General features: G+C 38.5%; 1 protein-coding gene across 2 annotated transcripts; it reads left to right on the forward strand.

Moving 5' to 3' along the window:
• Positions 1–1,003: 1,003 nt before the first annotated feature.
• On the forward strand, positions 1,004–25,198 carry ssh2a (slingshot protein phosphatase 2a). 2 transcript variants are annotated; one of them, XM_059514254.1, is made up of 15 exons: positions 1,004–1,201; positions 4,479–4,522; positions 16,080–16,192; positions 17,704–17,768; positions 17,843–17,964; positions 18,056–18,121; positions 18,218–18,283; positions 18,372–18,566; positions 20,307–20,400; positions 20,537–20,665; positions 20,959–21,005; positions 21,103–21,249; positions 21,341–21,541; positions 22,005–22,875; positions 23,487–25,198. In XM_059514254.1, the coding sequence occupies exons 1-15, from the start codon at positions 1,139–1,141 to the stop codon at positions 24,768–24,770; spliced, it is 3,507 nt and encodes a 1,168-aa protein (XP_059370237.1). In that variant the 5' UTR covers positions 1,004–1,138; the 3' UTR covers positions 24,771–25,198. The 2 variants fall into 2 exon arrangements, with proteins under 2 accessions (XP_059370237.1, XP_059370236.1); XM_059514253.1 differs by lacking the exons at positions 1,004–1,201; positions 4,479–4,522 and adding an exon at positions 10,043–10,598.
• Positions 25,199–26,936: the final 1,738 nt, after the last annotated feature.

Here is a 26,936-nt window from a genome sequence, read left to right on the forward strand (position 1 = left end):
TGTGTGGTGTGTGTAGTGTTGTCATCAGTTGTCTTGACTGCATAGGGAACAGGTTCCCCGTCTTAATGAGGATGATAGGGACTAACTGTAGCTCCCTCTGAAACATGACCTTAGCATCAGTCATCTAGGAGCGGATTGTTTACTGTCACCTTGAACACAGCTTCCCTAATGTTGCACTGAAGAAGGTAATCATGTATTACTTAGAGTCCAAAGGTTTTAAATGAAGCTTTGACTAATGTTACAATGAGATTACATATTAGATAAGATGTAGGTTTTCTGTTTTAGATGAGTTGACCGATAATACGGACATGACAGTTTTAGGTTAAGTATTTTAGGTTCATTGGTATATAAGGGAAATTTATATTTTTAGAAAATAAAATCTGCATGTCTCAAACTTTGATGTAATGTTTCATATGCTTGTCTGCTATAAATTAATGTAGCTCAGAAATAAATAAAAGCTTAAAAGTAGCACAGAAATACATACCAGGGTGTGTTGAAACAATAAAAGCAAAGTGTGCATAAATTATGTATAAAATTTGATTCAAAGTGCATTAATAAAATTAATGGCTCTATATCTATCTATCTATCTATCCATCTATCCATCTATCTATCTATCTATCTATACATATATATATATGTAAAAAAGCTTTACAAGTATATATATATATATATATATATATATATATATATATATATATATATATATATATATATATATATATATATACTTGTAAAGCTTTTTTTAGGTGATGATGTAACAACTCATTCCATTTTTACAACACTCTAGGTTCCCCATACAGTAGGCTAATAATAAAATAATGAGGGGAAAATAGTTATAAATAGTTTTTTGAGCTGGCACAGAAAAAAAGTTCAATTATTACGTTTTTCCATGGTATCGCATCATTTAGAGTCATTTAAAAGAATTCAGAGAGAGATCAGATAACTAACAGGAGAGGTATGACGCCTCACCCCTTTATTAAGTCACTGTTTGACAGCGTGCAAACATCGCGCATGCGCAGAGCAAACAGACGTGAGCAACCTCGAAGACGCCGCGCGCACATCTTCCTATGTGCGACGGCACCCGATGATGTGAGTTTGGCTGATAGCTTCTCTTACATCTTGTGTTCCTGGACCTTGAATGGCGCTGGTCACCGTACAGCGGTCGCCAACCCCTAGTACAACCTCTAGTCCATGCGTGTCGGTGAGTTTCTTATCCGTTTCACCAGTTTAGTTCTACTTATTAAATGATTTTCCATGTCCGAGCTAAAGCAGCAGCTAGGGTGTTCACTCGTTCTCCGCATGCGCAGAACGGTACTGAGCTTATCAGTAGTTGATAATGCAACCAGCCGCTTTGTTCTGTTTAAACGTTCGTAATTTCAATGCTTGATATGTTGAATGTTATTTTAAAAACACTAAAACTTTACTCCTTTAAAGTTGGCGAGTTATTAGGTCGGAAAAGCGGTCGCTTTTTTGTAGTTTGGTTAGATAGTTTTGTTAGCTTGTTGCTAGCTGCTGATCTGCAGTACATATTCAGTGACATCTGGACTTCTGAAACTGTATTGTACTGCAATGTCATTCTGATGCATTTGATTAATATAGTTAGATCGATTATTAAATAATGGGGACGTTTCTTAGTTAAAACTGAAATATGGTGAAAGCACACAAAATACATAGATTTAATGTTACGTTCCTAAAACTTCACATATGTATCTTGAATATGTGTCACTTCACTGGGTGCCTCAGTTGAGGTTAAAGTTTGTACTTTTGGAACAAATGTGTGGATGCTTTGGCCTGATCCAGTAGTGCAGACGCTGTATTTTTCTCATGAACTGGTGCAATCTGATAAAGTAGCCCAGCCCTGTGGTTTCATACCACTTCCTCAAATAATTTCTCACAAACTCACTTTCACTATATTAATAAGATTTGAGGTTCAACACGACATGCACATATAATGTCTGTCTGTGTTGCACAGACTGACAACAAGTTGCCTCATCTTTTGCTTGTGCCAGTTGACAGCTCAAAGAGATGCAGTGTAATGAGCTTTTATTCAAAATTGACTTATGCTTTGAGAGTTCCATCAATAAAAGTGTTGTAAAGGTGATTGTAAAAATTGTGACCGTAAGTCTGTATGTCTTATAGACACTATTTTGAGATCTGGACAACATTGTTTAGTTGAATACGTTTGCTGATGTAAAAGGGGGAGATGGTGCATGAAAAGTGGGTTAGTTCTGTAAAGCCCACGTCACGTTTTGTCACATCTTATGGTGCACAATGAGGAATTTTCAGGGACAGACTCTCCCCATGGCATGAGATTCAAGCCCTGCAGCCCATTTCTGTACCCAAATTGTCCTTTTCAATTTAGATATGGGATTATTATTATTATTATTATTATTATTATAATGATTAGTTACTTTGCATATATATGCATAGCAGTATTCAATGCAGCAATATATCCTTAAAACACAAGTTTGCTACACTTTTGTCAACTGACAATTAAAATTTTTACAGTAGTCATCTTAGAAATAAAAGCTTTATTTTTTTTCATAAACTAAAATCAAGTCTGACGTCAAAAAATATTCCGGAAAAAATCTAATCTTGCGCATATGTTTTTCTGAAGTACCATATTTTAAACATTAAGCGTTTATGACTATGATATGATGGGAGAATGTAAAGCTCATACTTGGAAAAAAAAAAAGTTTTATTTAGAGTGCCAATCAACACTCAATATATAACACAAAATATTCAGTTTGGTTCAGTTGCTGATATTTATATAGCCAAAAAGTATGATGCAACTCTGATAGTTTTTGATGTAAATAAATTAGATTTTTATAACAGTATAGCCAACTACTTGCATGAAATTGCAAATATAATTCAATCAAGTGTTTTATTGTTCCCTAAAATTGAGAAAACCTGCCTCAACAAATTCACCTGGCCAAAAATCTTAAGTGTATATCTGGGTTAGCACCAGGCCACATAAAGGCCACAACCAAATTGGAAAATTAAGTTATGTGAGTGAAATGAGCTATTTTCCCCCCCATTACCAGCTGCCAATCATGTGACCCCATTGAGGCATCCATGTGAGTCATCTTGTGAGATGCCTCAAGGTTTTCCAGACAAAGTCCTCAGTGAACCTATCCCAGCGGGCCTTATTAGTATGCCAAGCTTGACGTCGGCTGTGATGCGTGTCCGCATGCAAACTTTACATGGTGTGAGCTTGTATTTGGTTACCAAATTAGCCAGTTTCTCAAATAAATGCAAAGAGTTACATTGTTGTACATTTTCATATTATTAAAGCAATATATTTTGTCACAGACACCTTGAGTTCATGGCACTGCAGTGCAGTTTACACTGTTGTTTGCTATCTCAGCATATTTTTGTCAATAGCATATGTTGATTATAGTCTGACTTGTGCCTTCTACATCTTATTTACCATAAGCAGAGTTGTTGAAGCACTGGGTTGGCTGCCTGATCCCTGAGAAAAAGTACACTGGGATTGGTATTACTGAGACAGGCATAATGGATTAAACCTAGGACCTTTGTGTGCAGAGGAAGCCTGAAGCTTTGCAGTAATCGCACATCTGCTTGTGAATTTTGTGTGTGTATATGTGTTTGGCTTAGCTAGGAAATATGAGTGAGAAGGTATAGTTTTGAAAGATAACATGATAAGCAGGCTTGACTCGTCATCAGTATGTAGACAAAAGATTCTCCTCCGTAATGAGCCTGTTGATGGAGAAGGTATTTTGAATAAACATCCCCTCTATTTTTTTTTTTGGTAATGAGGTGTTTGTGGAGTGCCTGTGCACATCTTTATGTTGGCCCTCACCTATGATGATTTTTTTTCACATTTAAGTATTCTGAACAAAATGATAAATGCAACACTTTTGTTTTTGCCACCATTTTTCATGAGCTGAACTCAAAGATCCAATACTTTTTCTATGTGCACAAAAGGCCTATTTCTCTAAAATACTGTTCACAAATGTGCCGAGATAATCCATCCACCTTACCGGTCTGGCATATCAAGATGCTGATTAGACCGCATGATTATTGCAGAGGTGTTCCTTAGGCTGGACTCAATAAAAGGCCACTCTAAAATGTGCCATAGTGGGAAGGTGTGTTATTCATGCTGCAGTTCAGTTTGTTTTTACTAAACTTGAAAAGCATTAAATATTATTATATTATAATTATTATTAGAATAATCATTCAAAATCTGTTAAAAAGTGTAAAGGCATATTTAAAATGGAGGACACATTTTTGTGTGTAAATTGTATTGTTTGCTGTCACTTTCTAAATTGCTGATAAAGTTTAATGGAAAAAGAAATATTGGTTTATCAGCATGACGATGCAGAAAACGGTACAGGCAGGAGTACGATTACAGTAAGTTGAGTGGGTTGAATTTCATGCTGGACCATCATAATCTTAGTAAACATACTCGAGGTCTGACCACTGCATCTCTTTTCTTTTTTTGTCTCTTTCTGCAGGAGGCAGGCAGTGCTGAAGATGACCGACGCTATCAGTCCAGGAGGTACCTGCACCTTACCTCATCTCATGCATCAGCATGCTAAAATCCACATTTATGTCTCATATTTATGACAGTCTTTTTTTAGGAAAGGGATCAAATTACTTTTTTAAATTCAGTTTATGATGTGCAGTATCTCCACCAGGGGGAGTATTCTGAACAGTAAATGACTAACTAGCGGAGCAAGACTTTAATATTCAAACCCTGCCACCTTTTCAGCATTGATGTTTGTTTCAAGTTCAGAATGGGAAACCACATTGTTTGATCTGCCTGTTTTGGCCAGATGTAGGATTATTGAAGAAATCAAACTAAAGTAAGGGTGGAAATTGACCTATGATGTCACAAACAATATATTTACAAAACAATATATTTTACAAAATTTGATGATTAGTTAGGTATTATGTAAGTAAAACCATGAAGATGGTGACCTGTGACTACCTTGTCTACATGACTGTGCAATCCAGTACACTACAATATTTGCATGAATATCAGTTTTCTGTATCTGAGGTCAGCAATATTTGTGTATTTTAGAGTACACACGTATGTAAGTGACATCAGACCTGTTTGTTTTGCAACTGTTTCTTGTTTTGGATTATTCAATTCTTTCACGTGATCACTATTGTGGTTTATGCTAAATTGGACGTCAAATGCGAATCTATACATAGATTCCCAGACAAAATTAGATTTCTGCAGAATTTTAATGGTGTCATTCAAAAATCTATGCATTTTCTACACAGTGTGTCCATTTGTTTATTTTAGCTAATTTAATGATGCTAATAAAAACTAATAAAATTATAGTACTCTACATTTGTTATATTTAACTCCATTTCCCAAAAAATGTAGTGCAAGTGCAAACAAATATTGACTTATTTGACTTTGAATATAACTCATTCAGTCATTCAGTGTATGTTTTGTTAATATCTGTGTGGTTCAGATACTCAGTTATCACACACAGTAATGTGAAGTTGTTTTTGCACTGATAGCAGACTTATTACATTAAATAAATCTGCTATCAGTGCAAAAACAGCAGATTGTACTTTTGCAATTACACACACATTTGCAAATTTTATATATATGTGTATATATATATATATGTGTGTGTGTGTGTGCGCGCAATTGCCAAAGTACATGATTGTGAAGGTCTGCAGCACATGGTTGACAGCGTAGGGCTTTCATTAGAGGTTCTGGACAGGGTTCAGACTCCGATCTAATTTAAATCATAAGAATCCTGGTGGACTGATAACTATTCAAGCTTAGTTATGCAACACTGTTTGGCTTGTTGGAATTGTCTGGGAAGGCCTTACATGACATCAGCCTTTTGTTTGTGTAGTATGCAAGACAAAAACTAGAACCCTCAGGTCAAGCTTACAAGACACCCCAAAACTTGGCACCCTTAATGCTGTGCCACACATGTCTTCAATTACACGGCATGTTAGGTAATCCTATGACGAGTATGATGTCACTTCTTTTCGATATTCTCATATTTCTTTGCTTTGTATGTATTTTCATTTGCCCTTTCCCATTGGCACCCCCATGCAACAACCTGACCCTGGATTATGTAACATTTGGCCTGTATTAAAACTATATTTTGCTGTGCACAATCACTTAAGATTTCAAGGGGTGCAGAGGGGATCTGCAGCACTCTCAGGAACACAATATAAACGAAATGCTTTCTAATGCTGCCATGTACACTAAAATTCTTAAGTTCTGGGTCTGTAGGATTTTTGATCTTTGATTTAAAAATACAGTCACAGTTTTTTTCTTTTATTTACTGTCGTTTTATTAATTTCTTTCAGGGAAAAAACAAAACTTTTGAACAGTAGTGTACCTCAACATGACATTTTGTCTGCCACTTGTTATAAATTAACATCTCAGATGTGTATCATATCACTTTTGAGACACAATCACTTGTAAACTACATAATGTGGTCTGTACCTTGGCTGCATTTTAAACTGGATTGGTGGTTGTAAAACCCAATTTGGTCAGTTAAGGATGCGTTTAATGAATAAAAACATGGTTAAAACAAATCAAATGTATTCAAATACATAGCGAAAGTTGTAGCTGCTACAGAGATTTTTGAATCTGCATGTCTGGATTGTGGTACATATTAGCCGGACCGTCATCATTAACGTTTGCATTTTTTTTTTTTATAGGACTATTAAGTCATAGCAGGCCTGCAGTGCATTTATTGTGTTTTTATTGGACTATTCGGTCTTAGCTGGCCTGCAATACATTTGCTTTGTGCACTGGCCTCATTCCAGCAGCTCAAATTAGTCTTGGGGTTGGAGAAGGGGGTGGTTAAGAGAGAAAGCAGGAAATACAGGCACCAGGAAACAGAATAGAAAAATAGATCCAGCTTATGGAGAAAACTTCTGAGAAAATTAAGGCTCTGCAGAGTCAAAGCAGTGTGGCCCAACAGGTTCTTCTGGACCACGTACAAATATATATTTATGCGTGTGTAAATTATTTCGGTTTGATTACTGTTAGTCACAGGGGTGGGCAAAGCAAGTTTATTCATGCTTGAGTTTCTCTCATTTCACCTAGATTTCTTACCAGGTCAGGTGTAAATATGTCAACCGGTAGAGCTATATTGCCATGCTATTTATAATGTTGTATTTTTGCTGCATAATTTAATGCATACAGCTGCCTTCAGTGTAGATAATGTTAAAATGTAGTTAGAAATTTGGTTTAGACGCACTGAGGTGCACCACACGTGTCCAATGTGAATCCCACAAGAATGCTTCTTAATATGATTTCTATATTTGAATATGAAATATTAAAATATATATGATTATTTGATTTTTGTTTTTTATTTTATTAAATGTAATAAAATTATGTATTTTTAAATAATTAAGATAGATAAAGATAATTTTTTCTGTAAAGTATTTAATTCACTGGCATAAAATTCCAGCAACAACTACTGTGTTGTGAAAAAGACTTACTGTTACTGTAATAAAATGACTCATAACGCAATATATGATTTTGGTCATACCGCCCACAGGATTTCCCATGTGGCTGACCATTTTTTAACGGAGTAGGAATTGGTATCAGACACATTCCGAGCTCCAAGTATAGGAAACAGCTGGCTCTTTAGAACACTGAGGTCATGAAATTGCGGTAATCAAGGGAGCATCCATAATCTTGGAAGCAGTAGTGACCTTGACCTTTTCCAGGACATTGCATGCAAGACACAGCCGTTGCACAACAGGGACTTATAATTTTGTAAACATGACATGACAAAAGCAACATCTCAAATTACCAGCCAAGAAAGTCAAATGGGAAAACTCCGATATAAATACAAAGTAGGTTACACAACTCTTGAGTGTGCTAATAGGCCAGAGGTGTTTTTTTTTTTTTTTTTTTTTTTTGGATAAGGCTTCAGATGTTATGTGCCGTCAAAAGAGCAAATGCGGTGGAAATCGGAATGTGAAGTATTGTAATGTAAGGAGATGGGTGTGTTTATACCATCTTGTGATGCAATCAGCTTTAAACACAGAGAATCTACGTCATGCATTCACACGTGTGGCAGACCTGTCTTTGATTTTAGATTTAAGTGTGTTTACATAAAATACACTTAGATATGTATAATAGTGAGCTCTAAACAAGCAGTCTTGATTGTTCTTTGAGGGAACAATAGACTAGTATCTCAATATTGTTTCCCAGCTGTCCGACTTTGTTCATTTGCATTTGGTCTCTGTACTGACTGATGTTTATCTATCAAACACAGACATCTTGTCTGTATTACACTGTTCCTCTTTCAAGCCATCACACAAATGTCTTGACGAAGTTTAGTGGTCTACTTAAGGCTTTTATTGAGACATACATGGTAATTCAGTGGTGTGTGTTTAGTGTACAGCTCGCATTGCTTTAAGTCTCCAAAGAGGATAAAAAATATCCTTGAATTAAATAATATGACTGTATGACTAACTTCTTGTGCGTAAGAACTCACCCGGATATTTAGATAAGAGATTTGCTGTGTTTGTCATGTTGGGCTTTTTAAACAAGACTGATTTTCCCATAGGTCTGGTAGGGTGACCATATGAGCCATTTTCCCAGGACGCGTCCTTGCCAGGATTTCTATATTGCCTAAAACATCCAAAGTAGTTTGACCAATAACATGTAGGTATTGTACATAATCAACCAATCGTGGCGTGTGAGAAGGTGAGATCTACAGAGAACGATCAAAGCAATGCAAATACACGTACATGTTAGGCGTTTGTTCGTTCATTCAACTTGAAGCGTCGCTGCGCACCGATCATTGTATGACACCAAAGTACCAAGAGAGTGATTTTTAATGCATAAGGAGCCATCTGCTCTGCTCTCTATAGCTCTTATGAATGTTATAAAATGATTGATGATTTAACAGCACAAACATCCAAAATCTGGATATTTTAGGCAATATAAAAATCCTGGCAAGGACGCGTCCTGGGAAAATGGCTCATATGGTCACCCTAGGGTCAGGTCATTGCTTTTGACAAAGACACACTGAAAAATAGACTGAATCTTGTGATGGGCCAAAAAATGTGGATTGCAAAGAATGATCTTTTCCTGCTAATGAATCAGGAAGTAAATGTAATTAATGATTTACTTGAAGAATGTAGTTCCTTGCTGCCAGAATTGTGGCTCATTTTGATTTATTTTTCATATGAATGTCTGTGGTACTCCAATCAAAATCAGAATCAAACCTCATGTATTTGCTGACGTTTGAGTCCATATGATATGATTTTCTCTTCGAAGCCTGCTATTCATGTGCCCTTCCCACTTCGTATGACAACAAAAGCATTGTTTGGTTTTTGTTCACTTATATAAGACAGGCCATAGCCTAAATAAACAAGAAACTGAATACTTTCACCTGTGTAAAGCTATATTCTCTTTTCTATCTGAGAAGTCTGTCACTCAGACCTCATTTGACCAAAGGCTTTGATTACAACATTTCTCAAGAGGGTCTTAAAAGAGCATAAAGGTGAATCTCACAAACCTATAAAGAAACATTCCAAAGTTGTAGTTGTTTTCTTTGTTTTGTTTTTTTTAACCTCAAAATCAAATAAAAGGTCAAGTTTTTTATGTAAATTATATGTATGCATCTTGGTATTAATGGTTTACATTTAAAATATGCATATAAATTGCCAGGAGACACTAAAGTATTAATTAGAAATTTACTTTTTTTAAAGCAAGCAAGTAAAGCAAATAAATAAATAAACAAACCTTTCTATTTTGGTGCGAAATTTGACCTAGACATGTTTTGTAAGATTTACCCATAAACAACCACCCATAAAAGTAAGATCGTTGCCTGTTTAAACATGGCCTGCTAAATTTATTTATTTTCCCCTGTTCCGACATTATTTTTAAACCTCCTATTCATAGAGCCACTTGACTGCCCATGGAAAACAACTGTCTGATCTGAAGGATGCACTGAAGTGCACCCCAGACTCTGATTTCGCAGCTGAAGTTGTTATCGGGCTCGGCGCTGTGTCGTTGCGCGGGTGTGTAAAGTGTCGGCCGTCTGTGGAGTCCTGCAGTGGACCCTTCCTGAAGCACATGTCAGCAGCTCCTCCTTCCCTCTGTTCAAGCATTAGTGCGCCGCACCGCAGTTCTTACAGAGTGAGTGATTGAAGAGCCTCGCCGGATCATGCCAAAGCAAATACACATGTAGATTTTGTTTTGTAGTTTTATACGTTTTCATTTGTTGTTTTACGCCTGTTTAGGGGCTGTATTTACCGGGTTTAAAAAAAAACTGTTAACTTTTTGAGACTGTTTTGTATGTTTTTATTAAATATCACGCTATTTAAGGCTACGTTGGTTGCCTTTTAACGCCTGATGGACGGGTCATTTTAATACTATTTTAGCATACTGGACAAATCATTTATCACCCGATTTATTTATTTGGGGTAACTTGTATTATTCGGGGAAGAATAATGTCTGTATGAGGATATCCGGCTCTCTGGTCCTCCGTCATGACCCTGGAGAGTGTGGCGGTCACGGAGAGCTCCTCTGCCCGGGGATTCTGCTCCTGCTGCGGGGCAAAAATCATGCCGTACTTCTCCGACAACGCGGTCGCTTCTCAAAACCAGATCAACCAGCTGTAAGTAAAGTTAATCTTATTCACCGCATTTACGAGCCTAGTCGTCAAACATTACGCAATGAAGTCTTTATTAGTTTGTTTTTATCACTGCACTGACTTTTCTCACGAATGCAAGTGGTTACGGTAAATAGTACACTGCGAAATGCTTCTCGTCACATCTGGAAGCAGAAGTGGATGTTTCTCAAGCCTTTGTGACGTATCTGTGTGTGTTGTGAAAGATGACAGTAGAGCGGTGTGATTCACCAAACTGTAGACGAGGTTAAATGATGAGTCGTACTAAAAGCGTGCCACAGCGTTTTACCTTAACCATATAAAGTCATGAATACATTGTGATGGTGTCTCTAGTACTTTTTTTCAGGAAACCAACATAAGTAGAGGCGATCTGTAATGGCATGTTTTAGTTGTAGTGCTGTTGGTGATAACAGGATGTTTTATGTTTGAATAATTAAAATAAAAACAAAAGTGTTAATGTTGTGGCTGGGTAAGAATAAGTACTTTGCTGAATAAAAGTATTCATAAAACAAAATCTTACTGACCCCAAAATAGTGTATAATTTTCATTGAAGTTAAATGAAAAATGTAAATGTCAGTGTTATTTGATAGCTTCTCATATTGAAAAATATATGAATGAACATATTCTTTTTGAGTTTCAAGATCGAGATCAGATCATGAGGTCTTTGATGCAAAGACCAAGTGTAAATGTTCTCCAAGTTGATGGATAGCAATGTGATTTCAGGAAGTGGTTCGAGACACATGCAAAAAATGTGACTTGGCTCAGTGTAAATGCATGAAATTGCTCTTGAAGCTACACAGAAGTATTGGATCTCCAAAGAAAATGAGGTACATTACAACTGTTGCCACTGGTATCGTTAAAGTTAATTTTGTAGAGCTTGTTAAGCTGGGTTCTGCAAAAATTTTGCCGTCAAGAATTTGTACCATTATTAAAAAAAAAAAAAAAAAAAAAAAAAAAAAAAAAGTGAACTCAAGTTAAATTTGCATGTTGTGTGGGTATTGCAGATATGACGGGTATCTTTTCTGTTTTGTAAGTGTGATGTACAGTATGTACCCCATCAGATAGCAATCGATTAAGATGCATGAAATGACCAAATGTAAAATATCTGAACTAAAATTTTTTTGAAGATTGACACCTTTGACTTTCCACTCAGGATTTTATATTTATTTATTTTTGCTTTGGCAGGATGCCAGCATTAATTATGAAAACATGTTGGTGGATCTCACAGCAAACCTGTAGCCAAACTGAGCTCTTACGTCATTCATTGAATTAGATTTGAATTTTTTTTTTTTTTTTATCACTCGCATAACAATGCAGTTTCGACCACAGCTTTTGCATACTTCATGTCCAAGACCCCAGACAGCGTGAAACCTCAAAGTGAACATTGTGCACTAAATCCAGTTGCTGTACACCCCAGCATACTGTGAAATCTGTAGAGTCAGGCCTAAACTCCAGTTGATTGGTTTCTTTTATGTTTCAGTGCATAGAACAGCGATATATGGCTTTGTTTTTAGACTAAGCAGTCACCTGACATTTGTCACTAGTGTTTCCGTTTTCCTCCTTAAGCAGAAGAATCAGTACTGCTGTTATTTATATTGTATTAGTAGGAAAGACTTGATCACTGGGGCGGAGTTCTGTTTTATCTTGCGAACAGTAGATATGAGGAATTTAATTTTCAGTGAACCTTTATCCACATTGTTAATTTTCTTTGATCTGTCAGATAGGGCAGATGATACCTGATGGGAATTACTATGCTAATATTTAAGCATATAAAAACCTCCATTACTCATACACTGCCAAGGCAAACAAAGCTAAGATTAGGTCTGTGTTTGTCAGTAAGCTTTAATGATTAACTTGGGAAATTACAGGTGTGATGTACTGGAAGGAAGTTGAGTAGTGTGTTAAAACTTGCTACGGGACACAGAATTGCTTGCCTTGACTTCAAACACTGTGACGTAGAGAAGCTAAACAAATTCCAGGGAAAGTTAAATATGCACTTGATTGTTTAAGGGTTGGCATTGTTATGGGGAAGTCTGAAATGGTTCGTTGAAATATCGGGTGTAACTGGTTTTGTAAAATTGCTTCCTCCTAACTCTTAAAAATGGTGTTGAATCATCAAAACCCAGCTGAGATAATGCTAAATATGTCTAAAAATGTTTTTAAAGCAATAAAATACTAAGTCCCATGCTCTTTGAGAGTGACAACTAGGCTATATAAGCTATTATTTAACATTTTAAAAAATGGCATAACATAAATTGTTTTAAACACATCTGTTGTTTATGGCTATAAATTCTATATGAGAAAACAAATAAGAATTTGAAACAGGATTTATGTCAGTGTTATTTTAACATTATTTATGTGCTATTATAGCTTTAGTAGTTTTATTGAACTTGTTTATTTCAGTTAGCTGCCAAGCAAACATTTCAAGTTTAAAGTTGATCTAATATTTTATTTTGTTTTATTTCAGCTTTATTGTAGTTGCCAGAAATGAGTTTTAATATTTTTAGTTTTAAGTTCAAATTTCGATGACAGGACTATAGAGTACAATAAAATAATTAACAGGCTTGTATTTAATTACACCCCTAATTACACCTACAAAAAGCAACTCTTTTCACCAAATTGACTTAATTTCTGCTGCTAACACAATCTTATTTTGTACTTAAATACTTAAAAATATAATCTTACACGCCAAAATGTTTAAATTAATTTCATAGTTCAAAAAGTGGTTTCTTTGGCCTCATTCACTGACATTTCTTCTCTGGATTGACCCTTCACCAGAACCCCCTCCTCTCTTCCTCAGTCTAGTCAGTATGACTTCAATTGGCTACCCATGTGCACCAATCAGAAAGCAGGACTGTGAACCAGAATAGTGCCTTGCCGTCTTATTTAATTTTAAAAACTAGGGCTGTAGTCAAAATTTTACCCTAGTGTTTGATTGTCCTCATTGGTGTTTTCCAAACCTTTCTCTATCTTCACATATCTCTCGTTTTGTCTATTTATGTCTCTTTATTAGTGGCAAGGGGCCTCATTTCTGTCTCAGAAGGTGACAGAATGCCATCTCCTGCTCTCGCTCTGAATCTCTCAGGCCTGAACTCATAAGGCCTTAAGCCCGGGCCTATATTTATCCCCGCCCTAGTGGGAGAGCGACTAATATGGCCAGGGACAGGTGGGGGTCAGGCATCTTCAGCTTGTTGCGTGGCTCTCAGTGGCCCCTTACATAGTGATGATTGTGTCTGTGCCCTAACAAGTACTGTCCAGTGCTTCGTGCCAAAAGATGACCCTCCCACCCTCTTTCGTTCTCTCTCTCTCCCTAAGCTGTGTGTAGACGAATGCAGCCAGGTCATCTGTTTCCTCTGTCTGAGCGATCTAAATTTTGTGTCGGCGTGGATGTGTATGCCCTTACATGTCTGCCTCGGTGAAATACCAGTTGGATCGCATGGCCCTGCTGCCCTCTCCGCTCCCTGCACATGGATACTGCGTGACTTGTTCTGCGAAAACCAGCATCAAAGCTTTTGGACTTTAGTAGATTAGACTGCAGTTTGCGCGAAGTAAATTGGTAATTAACCTGAAGTACTTTTGTTAAATGTTATACTCCATCTTAAACTGTTACATTTTTTTTTGTGTATGAAGACTTTATGAAAATAAATTATATATATATATATATATATATATATATATAGTTTTTATATATTTATAGTTTTAGATTTTATCTTAAAATATTTATTTGCAAACTACCAGACTAAAGATAATCTTTATCACACCCTGATGTTGTAATCAAACAGTTTGCATGCTTTCTGCACAAACTTACAAAGTTTTGCCCCAAACTCTTTCAGCTGTCGTGTTTGGTTACATGAGATGATATACAGTAGCTACCAACACTGTAAAAGTCCATCAGCATTCATTCACTCTGCCGTTTATTTTTAGGTTTGTAAAATTAGCCACTGCCCCAGTCTGCAGCTCATATCCCCTCATGTGCTGATAGATGATGCCTAAAGCATGAAAGTGTAAAGTGCAGAGCCTGGAGAGAGACTGTACTTAAACTCTCACTTTCTGTCTCTGTCTTTTGGTTTTTATTTTATTTTTTTCATATCGAGCTTCCTGTAAGATTACTCCACAAAGCATCTCTTAGCCATACTAGTTGCAGCCAGGGTCCAAAATGAACATTTTTATCACACCTTCCAGTGGCAAGTGTGCCCTGTACTGGCCATGAAACTGTTTTGCATTTTTATTAAAATACAAAATACTGTTCAAAAGTTTTGAGTCTGTTCTTTTTTATTAAAATTCAAATTAAGTTTAAAATGTGATTTATTCCTGTGAAGGCAAAGCTGAATTTTCAGCAGCCATTGCTCCATTCCATGATTCTTGAGAAATCATTCTAATATGCTTATTTGGTGTTCAACCAAACATTTCAGATCAGATTTCAGAATAAAGAAACATTTATTCTAAATAGATTATTTTAGGAATAGAAAGTTTAAAAGAACAGCATTTATTTGAAATGGAATTTTTGTATATATAAATGTATTTTTGATATAAGTGTCTGTCAAACTGTCGCTTATGATCAGTTGAATGCATTCTTTGCTAAATAATTTTTATTTTAAACAAGTCCCAAAAGGGATCAGTACGATTTTATTACAAAAACATGAAACTACTTTGTCTTGACCAAATATTTTTCATTTTAGTGTTTGCATGTTTTTTTTTTTTTTTTTTGCATGTTGTTTCCTAATAAAGTTAAAATCATGTTTGTTTGCATTTTGTGCTTAATAAGTGGTAGTTTTGGACCCTAGGGCCAACTATAAAAGAGAGAGGCCATGAGATAGACAGGAGACGAAAAAACTGACACTAGAGAAGGGAGGAAACCGCTGGATCGGGGGTGACTGGGATGTGGGAAATGAGCTCCGTTGAGCCTGATGTTTTTTTCTTTGTGTTTTTATTCGGGGTGTGACTGCCCAGGGCTTCTCGTGTTCCCTCTATTCTGCAATCTTTCCTCCCCCAAAATTCTGAGACTGCGAACTAGTTTCTACTGAATTTCCCAGATTCAGAGTTGGACATAAAAAGTCCAGAGCCTGTGGCATGTGATACAGGAGCAGCAGTTTATGAGCGTGACCTCGGGTCGCTGTAAGTGTTGAGTTGAAGGTGTTGCTTCGTAATGACAGCTGTTACAGGTCAAACGTCGCCCCGCTCTGTTACTGAGCCTCTGCTGGGCAGAGGCCATAGTCAAACTGATAAACCACAGCATCTCCATAGTGATTTCTGGAAACAGTCTCTCTCACACTCGGCATGAACCCCTTCATTTATTTCACAATGTCACTCTGAGGTCTCTTGAAGTGCATTTTTTGCTTCACTGTGGCTTTCAGATATCAAATATCTGTACCATTTAAAATCTGAATGTTGACCATTTAACTACCTTTTCTATTTTATTATCATATGTATAATAATAATCTTTCTCTCTGTTGCTGTTTTTGTCATCAGTATCAGCGAGAACTTCCTAACCGTCAAAGGTGCTGCCCTCTTCCTCCCGCAGGGAAATGGCTCCTCCCCTTCTTCAGTACCCCGCATTACACAGCGGCGGAATAAACACACAGGTATGAAAAGGCTCTCTTGACACATTCATTGTGATTCTCCAGCTGTCAGATGCAGCTCATTATAATGGTTATATGGAATCAGTTATGGACTCTGTCTCTGTTTTCAGTTTTGCTTTGAGCTATACCATATAGCGATATGTAAGACTTTGGAGATGAAGGACATTTTGTCACTTAGGAATATTTTTGTGCATGCATTTGCTTTCATTTTGATAGACACCGCTGTGCCTGCAGATAGACAGCATTGATTTCATTATGAGTCCCATTAGCTTACAGGAATGCATTATGAAGGGGCACTAGGAACTGTCAGTCTGTCAGTCAATAGGAACTGTCAGTATTCTCTTTAACCTTTTTTTAATAACAAAAGTATGTAATGATATACATTTTTTCCAAAAACATCTTTGGCACATTTGCCACACTTAAATTTTATTGCATTAGATGACAAAATATCAAATTTAGTATGTATTTTCTTTTTTATTATTATTATAAAAGGTGCAAAAACTGTTTGAGGTCGCTTTAAGCAACTCTCATTAACCTTTCTTGTATTTAATTCTCCAGTTTGTTTTAATATTTCTATTCCTGATTTACAAACTCGAGCTAATCAAACTCTAGCCTGACAAAGAACATTTATGTCTCATGTGGGAGGAAGTGAAATTTACCTCTGAGTAATTTAGAGAATTAGCTCACCCAAAAAATTTACATTTTGTCAAGTCAAGTCACCTTTATTTATATAGCGCTTTAAACAAAATAAATTGCGTCAAAGCAACTGAACAACATTCATTAGGAAAACAGTGTGTCAATAATGCAAAATGATAGTTAAAGGCAGTTCATCATTGGATTCAGTTATGTCATCTCTGTTCAGTTAAATAGTGTCTGTGCATTTATTTGCAATCAAGTCAACGATATCGCTGTAGATGAAGTGTCCCCAACTAAGCAAGCCAGAGGCGACAGCGGCAAGGAACCGAAACTCCATCGGTGACAGAATGGAGAAAAAAAACCTTGGGAGAAACCAGGCTCAGTTGGGGGGCCAGTTCTCCTCTGACCAGACGAAACCAGTAGTTCAATTCCAGGCTGCAGCAAAGTCAGATTGTGCAGAAGAATCATCTGTTTCCTGTGGTCTTGTCCTGGTGGTTCTCTGAGACAAGGTCTTTACAGGGGATCTGTATCTGGGGCTCTAGTTGTCCTGGTCTCCGCTGTCTTTCAGGGTAGTTCTTTGTTGTGTTGAACATAAAGGAATATATTTTGAAGAATTTGTAAGATCCAAACAGTGGTTGGTCCCGATTGACTTCCAGAGTAGGGGAAATACAACTGTTTGATTACCAGCATTCTTCAAAATATTTGCTTAGATGTTCAACATAAGAAAGAAACTCATACAGGTTTAGAACGACATTAGGGTTGAGTAAATGATGACAAGATTTTTGGGTGAACTTAAGACTATTCCTTTAACTGTAGTATGCAAATGTCACAGCAGTATTATCTGGGAAGTTTATAGTTGTTGAATGGTTCATTCGCAGGTGACCTTCAGCAGCATTTGCAGACCATGTTCACGCTGCTGCGTCCAGAGGACACCATCCGCCTGGTAATAACTACCACCATTCAGACATTATAAATCAAAACACAGGCAACAGAATGCTGATCGAGTCTCTATCACAGGCTGTCCGGTTAGAGAGCGCTTACACCCTACATACACGGTACATGGTCATCGTCTCCACAAATGGTAGACAGGACACTGAAGAAAGTGTGGTTCTGGGAATGGACTTTGGCAATTCAGAAAGGTCATTATAATGCAGTTGCTTTGATACATTCATTTTTCATTTGCTGCTCTAGAAGGGTGGTGCTCAACATGTGATCATGTGTTTCCTGTAGCACTTGCACAGTTGGGCTGGTTTTACCCTTGTGGAGCGATACGCTTATACACTTGGATGGAGATGGGTGAGGCATAATTTTCACACATAAACCAAGTTCTGCATTTTTTAGCACAACTTTTACAAAGTGTTCAGACTGAACATGTTGTATTCCTTTTTTTAGTGGCTTCAGTGTGTCTAGCGTTAACCGAGTCCATGTCTTCAAACCAGTCTCGGTGCAGGCCATGTGGTGAGTGTCTAGAAAGACAGCTTTTTTCACATTCATAATTTTTTTTTACTTGGTGTTAATGGATTTTCTCTCTCGCACATACTTGCAGGTCAGCCTTGCAGTCCCTGCATAAGGTTTGCGAGGTGGCCAGATGTCATAACTACTACCCAGGGAGTCTATTCCTGACCTGGGTCAGTTACTATCAGAGCTGTGTGACCTCCGACCAACACTGCATCAATGAGTGGAACGCCATGCAAGACGTCCAATCTCACCGCGCAGACTCGCCTGTGCTGTTTACTGACTTGTGAGTAACACACACCTATGCCAGCTGTGCTAGCTTTTGCTTAGTAAAATTTAGTGCTGTCAAACGGAATCTTGATTAATCGCATCCAAAACAAAAGGTTTTGTTTCTATAATATGTGCGTGTACTGTGCATATTTATGTATACATAAATACACACACGGTACATATTTTGAAAATATTTACATGTATATACATTTATATTTATATTCTTATATTTTAAATTATATATAAGTATATTTAATATATAAACATAACATATTTATCTTAAATATATACATGTATGTGTTTGTATTTATATATAAATAAGTATACACGCATATATTATGTAAACAAAAACTTTACATTTTGGATGCGATTAATCCCGATTGATCATTTAACAGCACTTAGTAAAATTTTATTTTTTATCAAATAAATGCAGCCTTAAATGTAGCCTTGGTGAACAAAAAACTTACCAACCCCAAACTTTTAAGTGATTTTGTAGTTTTGCTCAATTTTTTGTTTTACTCTGGTGTTGTGGAATATGGGTCAATGTCCTTATTAAGCAAGGTAATTGTTATTGTGCTTTCCATATTTAGGGCCAAGTTAATGTTTACAAAACGTAAAGTCAATAGTGTTGAATTGCAGTGTTTTTTGCTTGTAAATCAGTCCTTGTTTTTGGAAATGTGAGCCGTGCATGTGGCTGTCTGATGCAAGCTCAGTCGAATAGGCAGGCCAGGAGTGCAAGTTTGCATCAGAGCAAGACAAGAAGGCATGGCGTTCCCTGAATAGAACGACATGTTATTGCCTAATTGATGAGATGAACTTTGATGGTGTAATCTTTCTAAGATGTTGCCTAGACTGTAGGGGGGAATTTCCCCACAGTCAGAGGCATTTCCACGTGCATGTGTTTTTAAAATGCATGACTCTGGCTGCTAGCTTTTTATAGCTCTACGCTGAGATAGATTGATTTACAGTCGGAAAAATGGGTGGGATAGATAGGTAGAGTGGCAGATGGATGGAAACAGGTGGCTTGAGAAGGGGAGTGAAAATTGTCGATCTAGTTGATATTTTGTGACCCTGAAACAGGGCAACGAGGTTGAGCCATAGTTAATGTTTTCCTCGAGAGGTGAGAGGACTGATCTATTCCTTTGAGACATCCTGTGCCCATTGAATGAATTTGAATTTGATTAACTGACACAGCTAAGGTAGTGTGATCATAACTTAATATGGGTGCTTTACATACACATAGGAATATGATGGGATTGTAACTCTACACTGTCATTATTTTTTGAATGGTCAATCAAACTGGCATGTGTAAACACGTTTGACTTTCCCACATAGGGGCTTTTTGCCCCCCTCAGATTGTCAAACCCATTGCCCTCATGCACAGCTACCAGCTGAAGGTGTTGACCTACATTAGCAATGTGTTTTTAAGGTTACTGGTAGTGATTAAGAAAACACTTCAGTCCCCTGGGAACCAATCAGTGCTTTTGTTGCTATCAGTGAAGAGACACTTGTCCCATGGTGAACCTAACAACAGAGGCCTAGGGATGACGCACATTTACCATTTGCACGTTGCATATTACAGCAAGCTGGGATTTGATTTCAAATTGTTTGTTTAAATCACGGTTGAGGTCTTCGGGTTTTGTGAAACCATACTCGAACAATACAACTCAGACATACAAAGAATCATATGAGATGAGACACACCTCACATTGAGACCGAACTGGATGATTTATGATTCTGGGTTTCATGTATACAGGCCAACTGAGAGAGAGCGCACAGAGAGACTGATTAAGACCCGTTTGAGAGAGATTATGATGCAGAAGGACCTGGAGAACGTCACTTCGAAAGAGGTACAAACATCCATTGTGCATATTGTATGCAACCAAGTAAAACCCAATAAAATCTTGATGGTTTATATAATACCAGTCAATCGTGAGGTTCACATCAAAAATTGGTAACGTGTTGGATAATAACTTTTCTCTTCAGATTCGCACGGAGCTAGAGATGCAGATGGTTTGCAACCTGCGGGAGTTCAAGGAGTTCATCGATAATGAGATGATTGTCATCCTGGGCCAGATGGACAGCCCCACAGAGATCTTTGACCATGTCTACTTGGTTGGTCTCTCACCCAGTTGTCTATACTCTTCACTGAAGAGGACTAATCTACTATGGACTTTTAAAACAGGGTTGTCCAGTCCTGCTCCTGGAGGGCCATTAGCCTGCAGAGTTTAGTTGCAACCCCAATTAAACTTAATCAAGGTCTTCAGGCGTACTAGAAACTTTAAGGCAGATGTTTTGGGGCAAGTTGGAGCTAATCTCTGCAGGACACTGGCCCTCACATAGCAGTTTTGGACACCCCTGCTTCAAGAGTATCAACTATAATGTTCGAATTCTGTTTTTGTTTTCAGGGTTCAGAGTGGAATGCTTCAAATCTTGAGGAGCTTCAGAACAGTGGGTAGGTGACGTTATTATTCCAGGCCTCTCTTTTTAAACAAATACATCCTCTCGGCTGCATGCAGTCATTGTTAATTTTACCACCCCCACTTCCTCAGAGTTCGCTACATCCTGAATGTGACAAGAGAGATTGACAATTTCTTCCCCGGACTTTTCGAGTATCACAACATCCGAGTATATGACGAGGAGGCCACAAACCTCTTGGAGTATTGGAATGACACCTATAAGTTCATTTCCAAAGCCAAGTATGTAGAAAGAGTGGTTCTGCTTTAGACAGTTCAATCCATCCGTTCGTCGTTCCTGGTAGTGTGCTTTAATGAAACTCTTGTCATCCAGGAAAGCTGGGGTGAAATGTCTGGTGCACTGTAAGATGGGGGTAAGCCGTTCTGCCTCCACCGTAATAGCATACGCTATGAAGGAGTACAGCTGGGACCTGGAGAGAGCTTTTGACCATGTGAAGGAACGGCGCTCTGTCACCAAACCAAACCCATCTTTCATGAAGCAGCTTGAGGAGTACCAGGGTATCCTGCTAGCCAGGTATGGGCCATGCACATAGAGCCTTAGGTCAGAATAAAGTTCCCTTCATCCCACACACACTTGCCTTTTGAATAAAGGGCCAAAGAATAGACATACTGACACACATTGACCTCAGGATTTCATGCAATACTTTTTCTCTAAAAAGAAGGTCAGCAGAGAGCAAGGTTAGAGTTTCCATTGAGTAAATGCTCTTTTGAATTAATGCCATTGAGTTTCATCGGCATTGTGCACATGTATTACGCAGGTCTCTCCACATTCCTTTTGTTCTGCAGCTTTTACCGTCATACTTGCTTTCGTGTTTGTATTCCCATTCACACACCCTTAACTATTTTTTACGTTTGAAAGATCAGTCGCCACCCTCTGTGATTCAGCCAACCTTTAATGTTTCCATCACATCAATGAAAGACGTTCATCTAACACTCTTGTGTCTCTTTCTTTCTCTTTTGCTTGCTAATGTTTTCAGCAAACAGAGGCATAACAAGCTGTGGCGTTCCCACTCAGACAGTGATCTGTCAGAGGCTCACGAGCCACTGTGCAAGGCACCACGCTCGCTGGACTGCTCAGACCCTCACAATAACAATGGTCCTCCTTCCATTCAGCAGATGCTGGGCATTGCTGTGATAGAGTCCCTTACCAATCCACAGTCTGCTGCTGACAACACTCATACCAATTTGGGCAAGTCGCCCTCTAAGCTGGCACATGAAGACCCCATTCTCCCGCCTCGTCCCAGGCAACGAGCGGCCACAGTAGTGCCTGATCATTATATGGTGAGGAACTCTTGTTTGAACCTTGCGGTGAGCGAGCCTATTGCATGTCGCCATCCTCCTCCCTCTCTTCATGTACTTTCACCAGAGGAGGGAGAGGGCAATACAACTTCAGACCTCCACGCCCAGTCATCTCACAATGTGCCTGAGCCAAAAACAGACTGTGTTGAGTTGTCCCCAAACACACCTGATCAGAATGACTCTTATCAAGTGTCAGAAACTTTAGAACTATGTCTGGAAAGCAATGTCAATAAAGATGAAGGGAATCTGCCTTCTCCAAGCACGCCTGAGGCTGACAGCCCCTCAGGAGCCCCTGTGGTGCCCGAGCTGGACTCCAGTGATGATAACAACCCCAACACTGCAGATCTGGGAACAGCAGACGACTTTGTGGATGCCGGTGTGTCCTGCCTCAGCACAGATAGCATTGACTTCTTTAGTGCCAGAGAGAAATTCCTCTGCATGTCCCAGGATAGTCAGCCCACTCGCTCGTATTCTGAAACAACCACTGTTTGGTCACCTCAGTCCAGATGCACCCCACCCTTGGATGATTCCAGTGAGGAAGCTAATGAGGTAAGAGTTGGCCATCACTTCAGGGATCATTGCACTTCCTGATTTATCATGCTGAAAGATAAATGATAAAACAAAAATGGGAATGACTTATTTATTAATCTAACAGTAAATGATACAGGAAGTATGTGCAAGCGACACCAGTATAACGCTGCCTTCTACTGGTTTAGTCTAGAATTGCCTTTAAAGGGACAGTTGACTCAAAAATAAAATTGTCATTTACTCACCCTCTTTCAATAAAAAAAAAACTTTATTATGGTATAGTGAAATGCATGGTGAAAATGTCCATTCTATTGTAGACTCAGAAGACTAGGGAATATAAAACAGATATTTTGGAATTTCTGAAACTTTTCTGAAAGCTGAAGCCCCTATTTTTTCAAATTGGCAGCTCTGGGCATTTCTTGTTTTTATACCATTGAAGACTAAGTTGAATTTAAGACAAATGCAAGGGTACTTAAATGATGACATGAATGAAAAGTGTTTTCATTTTAAGGTGAACAGTTCTTTTAATGTGGTAACATTTACGTTAATGTGGTAAGCTCTCTTTGTTGAGAGTGAAATGGAACAATGCAATTACCTCTTGTAATCCAAATTTTTGCTTTTCTCCTTCCTAGTGCCACACCCACTCAGAGACCAATAGCGATGCCTTGCCCCTCCTCCCTCACAATGACAACAGCGTGTGTGTGCGTCACATAGTTACTGAACTGGAATCCATATCACACACCTGCAGTCCACCACTGGCACGCAACTCACCTAAAACATCTACACTGGAGGAGGTGGATGAGGAATCAGCTTCGGTTCCTCATTCTCCCCCTGACAGGCCCTCAGGATCTGTGCGCCGGGCCACCGAGCAGTTGGAGCTTATACTACGTCAGGGTCAAGAGGTTTCTTCCTCTCTGTCTCCTCTTTCTTCCCCATGCTTGGACTGTTCAGAGCCACACTCCAGTAAGCCAGAGGGCACTGCAGCTCTGACCTGCACTGAGCTCCAGAAGGCTCCAGATGGAAAACTAGATGACACCAAATTGCTTGATGATGAGAATTCTGGTATAATCCCTGATCCTTCCTTCTCAGTGTATTTTGAAGGGAGCGTTTCAGTGGAGGCTGACCAGATCACTTTAAACCCCAATCTTGAGCCCAGTTCTGGTTCTTCCTCTCTGTTGTGGCTAGAAGGTGTGACCGAGTTGGAGACCGATGTGGACAACCCGTTGAGACCCCATGTCCGACTGGCACATAGCAATGAGGACTTCCAAAAGATCCAGGAGACTCTTCGAGAGCTCCAGGCGTTTTTATATGAGGCTGGAGGACTGGGGTTGTGCACTGGACAAGTTGAGGAGAACCAGTCGCCTGAGGACAAGCAGTACTTGATAGATGGGGAGCAGCGATTGGAGCCCAAAGCACCTGCGATGTGGCAGAGAGCCATGGAAATAGAGGCCCGTATCAGACAAGCTGGGCTCACACCTCCTTCGCTTATGAAGCGCTCTGCCTCACTCGCTAAACTGGACAGGCTAGAGCTATCTACTAATGACTTGAGTGACTGGGACTTTCACCCGGCAGTAACAGGGTTTCATCAACCCTCCTCTTCCTCTTTATCCACCTTTGACTCTTTACCACTGAACCACAACCACGATGACGCCCATAAAAAGCAGCGTGTTCTACCTCAGAGCCCTTCTGCCCCTGATTCCACAATTCAGGTGGAAAGGGCTGAAGGCTCCGCCCACCTCTCACCCTCATGCCCATATCAGACTCAAGTGGGTGGAGCCAATCCCCCTGAACAAACCTCTGTCCAGCCTACCGTTTCGGTGTCCACGCGACAACATGTGAAGACTCACCCCATTCGTCGTTTCCGCAAAGCACTGGACAAGAAAAAGACAGTCACTGTTTTGTACAACACCATGTAACCACAAACTTTAACATGCTGGTTTTAGCCGCCGTGAAGGACTATCTCAGACTGCACCCAATTTAAGTTTCATTCAGTAAAGTCCAAGCTAAACTTATATGCTTAAGTGTATGCTACTGTAGGTGTGAATGAGGGGCATGTGTGAGCGAGTGAGTCTACATCAGTTTTGTGTTCAGAAATCTTTCAGATAGCAACTCAAACAAGGGGGTTGTTTCTTAAAACATGCACTTTACCCTCTTGTTTTTCATTTTTATTGTTTTTTTTTTAGATAGCATTTTTATTTGAATATTTTTGCACTGTCTTGAACGGTAGAATTGACTGTATGTCTGAAAGCATGATTCTGTTTGAAACCAAGGTAAACTTGATAAACCTTTTTTTTATCCTGTGCTTTAGCTGTGACTATTATAAAATAAAACTGCACTATTTTAATTATTTGTCAATTATTCTTTCTGTAGACTGGTTAATACTTTTAGGATTGGTGGTAATTATTATTAAGGTACTATTATAAAGTAGTTTAATACTGTCTTCTGAGTTTGGCTGAACAGAACGGTCTACCCTGCTGTCTTTCAGTTCTGTTTGAACTTTAGCGCCACAATGTGGTGAGAAGCACTACTGCATTACAATGTAATGCTGTGGTTGCCTTAGGGATTGCTGTATGTGCACTACATATAAGCCTTTAAGCATTATTGTAACATTCAACTTTTTCTTGTAATTTAAATTAATTGAAATGAGAATCATAATGTTTAACAAAGCCAATTAAGCATTCTGAAATATTCTGAAATCCTTTTACAAAAAGCTATTTCAAAGGCTTTTAAAATATCTTGTAACATCCCTTTGTGGCCATTATATTGCTTTTCACTTAGCTTACGAGGACACCCTTGATGCATATTAGTGAAAGTAATGAAAGACTAAGCATAGTCTGTTTCACAAGAGTCCATTTTTAACTCCATCTGGGACCAGTGGCTATTATGTTTGAATATTCTCATCATAGTACCTGTGCCGACTGACTCTGATTAATATTGTTCACTGGTGTTGACTCATCACATAGCCAAAGCTTCCTCTAGACTGCTGATTCATACTGGAAATGGCACAGTGATGCTTAAAACACTCCCCTGATAGTCCCAAAATAATCATAGGAATTAAGGTGTTTGAAGCATTTTGCAAATGGCATAAAGCTATTTCAAATTATGTTTGAACCTCCTGGTGGAAAATTTAATCTGTACTTTTTGAAAGCGACACGACAGTACATATTTAGCAGGCCTAAGTGATGAACACAAAACAATTATTATCTGTCATTTATCACTCTTGTTTTAACTGATAACTAAATTATTAAAAATGAAATAAAAATAAAGCTGAATTAAATTGAAAATAAAAGCTTGTGTGTGTGTGTATATATATATATATATATATATATATATACATACATACATACATACACACACACTCACCTAAAGGATTATTAGGAACACCATACTAATAATGTGTTTGACCCCCTTTCGCCCTCAGAACTGCCTTAATTCTACGTGGCATTGATTCAACAAGGTGCTGAAAGCATTCTTTAGAGATGTTGGCCCATATTGATAGGATAGCATCTTGCAGTTGATGGAGATTTGTGGGATGCACATCCAGGGGACGAAGCTCCCGTTCCACCACATCCCAAAGATGCTCTATTGGGTTGAGATCTGGTGACTGTGGGAGCCATTTTAGTACAGTGAACTCAATGTCATGTTCAAGAAACCATATAATGATTCGAGCTTTGTGACATGGTGCATTATCCTGCTGGAAGTAGCCACTAGAGGATGGGTACATGGTGGTCATAAAGAGATGGATATGGTCAGAAACAATGCTCAGGTAGGCCGTGGCATTTAAACGATGCCCAATTGGCACTAAGGGGCCTAAAGTGTGCCAAGAAAACATCCCCCACACCATTACACCACCACCAGCCTGCACAGTGGTAACAAGGCATGATGGATCCATGTTCTCATTCTGTTTACGCCAAATTCTGACTCTACCATCTGAATATCTCAACAGAAATTGAGACTCATCAGACCAGGCAACATTTTTCCAGTCTTCAACTGTCCAATTTTGGTGAGCTCGTGCAAATTGTAGCCTCTTTTTGCTATTTGTAGTCAAGTTGCTTTTCTATCAGCTTGAATCACTCCTCTGA

This window comes from Carassius carassius, chromosome 28, assembly GCF_963082965.1.
Source record: "Carassius carassius chromosome 28, fCarCar2.1, whole genome shotgun sequence".
Lineage (NCBI taxonomy): Eukaryota > Metazoa > Chordata > Actinopteri > Cypriniformes > Cyprinidae > Carassius > Carassius carassius.

Coding starts and splice junctions, on each gene's coding strand:
- ssh2a (XM_059514253.1), top strand. CDS start 10,471: ATGACCCTGGAGAGTGTGGCGGTCACGGAGAGCTCCTCTGCCCGGGGA. Junction 18,122..18,217: donor ATACACTTGGATGGAGATGG/GTGAGGCATAAT, acceptor TCCTTTTTTTAG/TGGCTTCAGTGTGTCTAGCG. Junction 21,542..22,004: donor CAGGGTATCCTGCTAGCCAG/GTATGGGCCATG, acceptor TAATGTTTTCAG/CAAACAGAGGCATAACAAGC.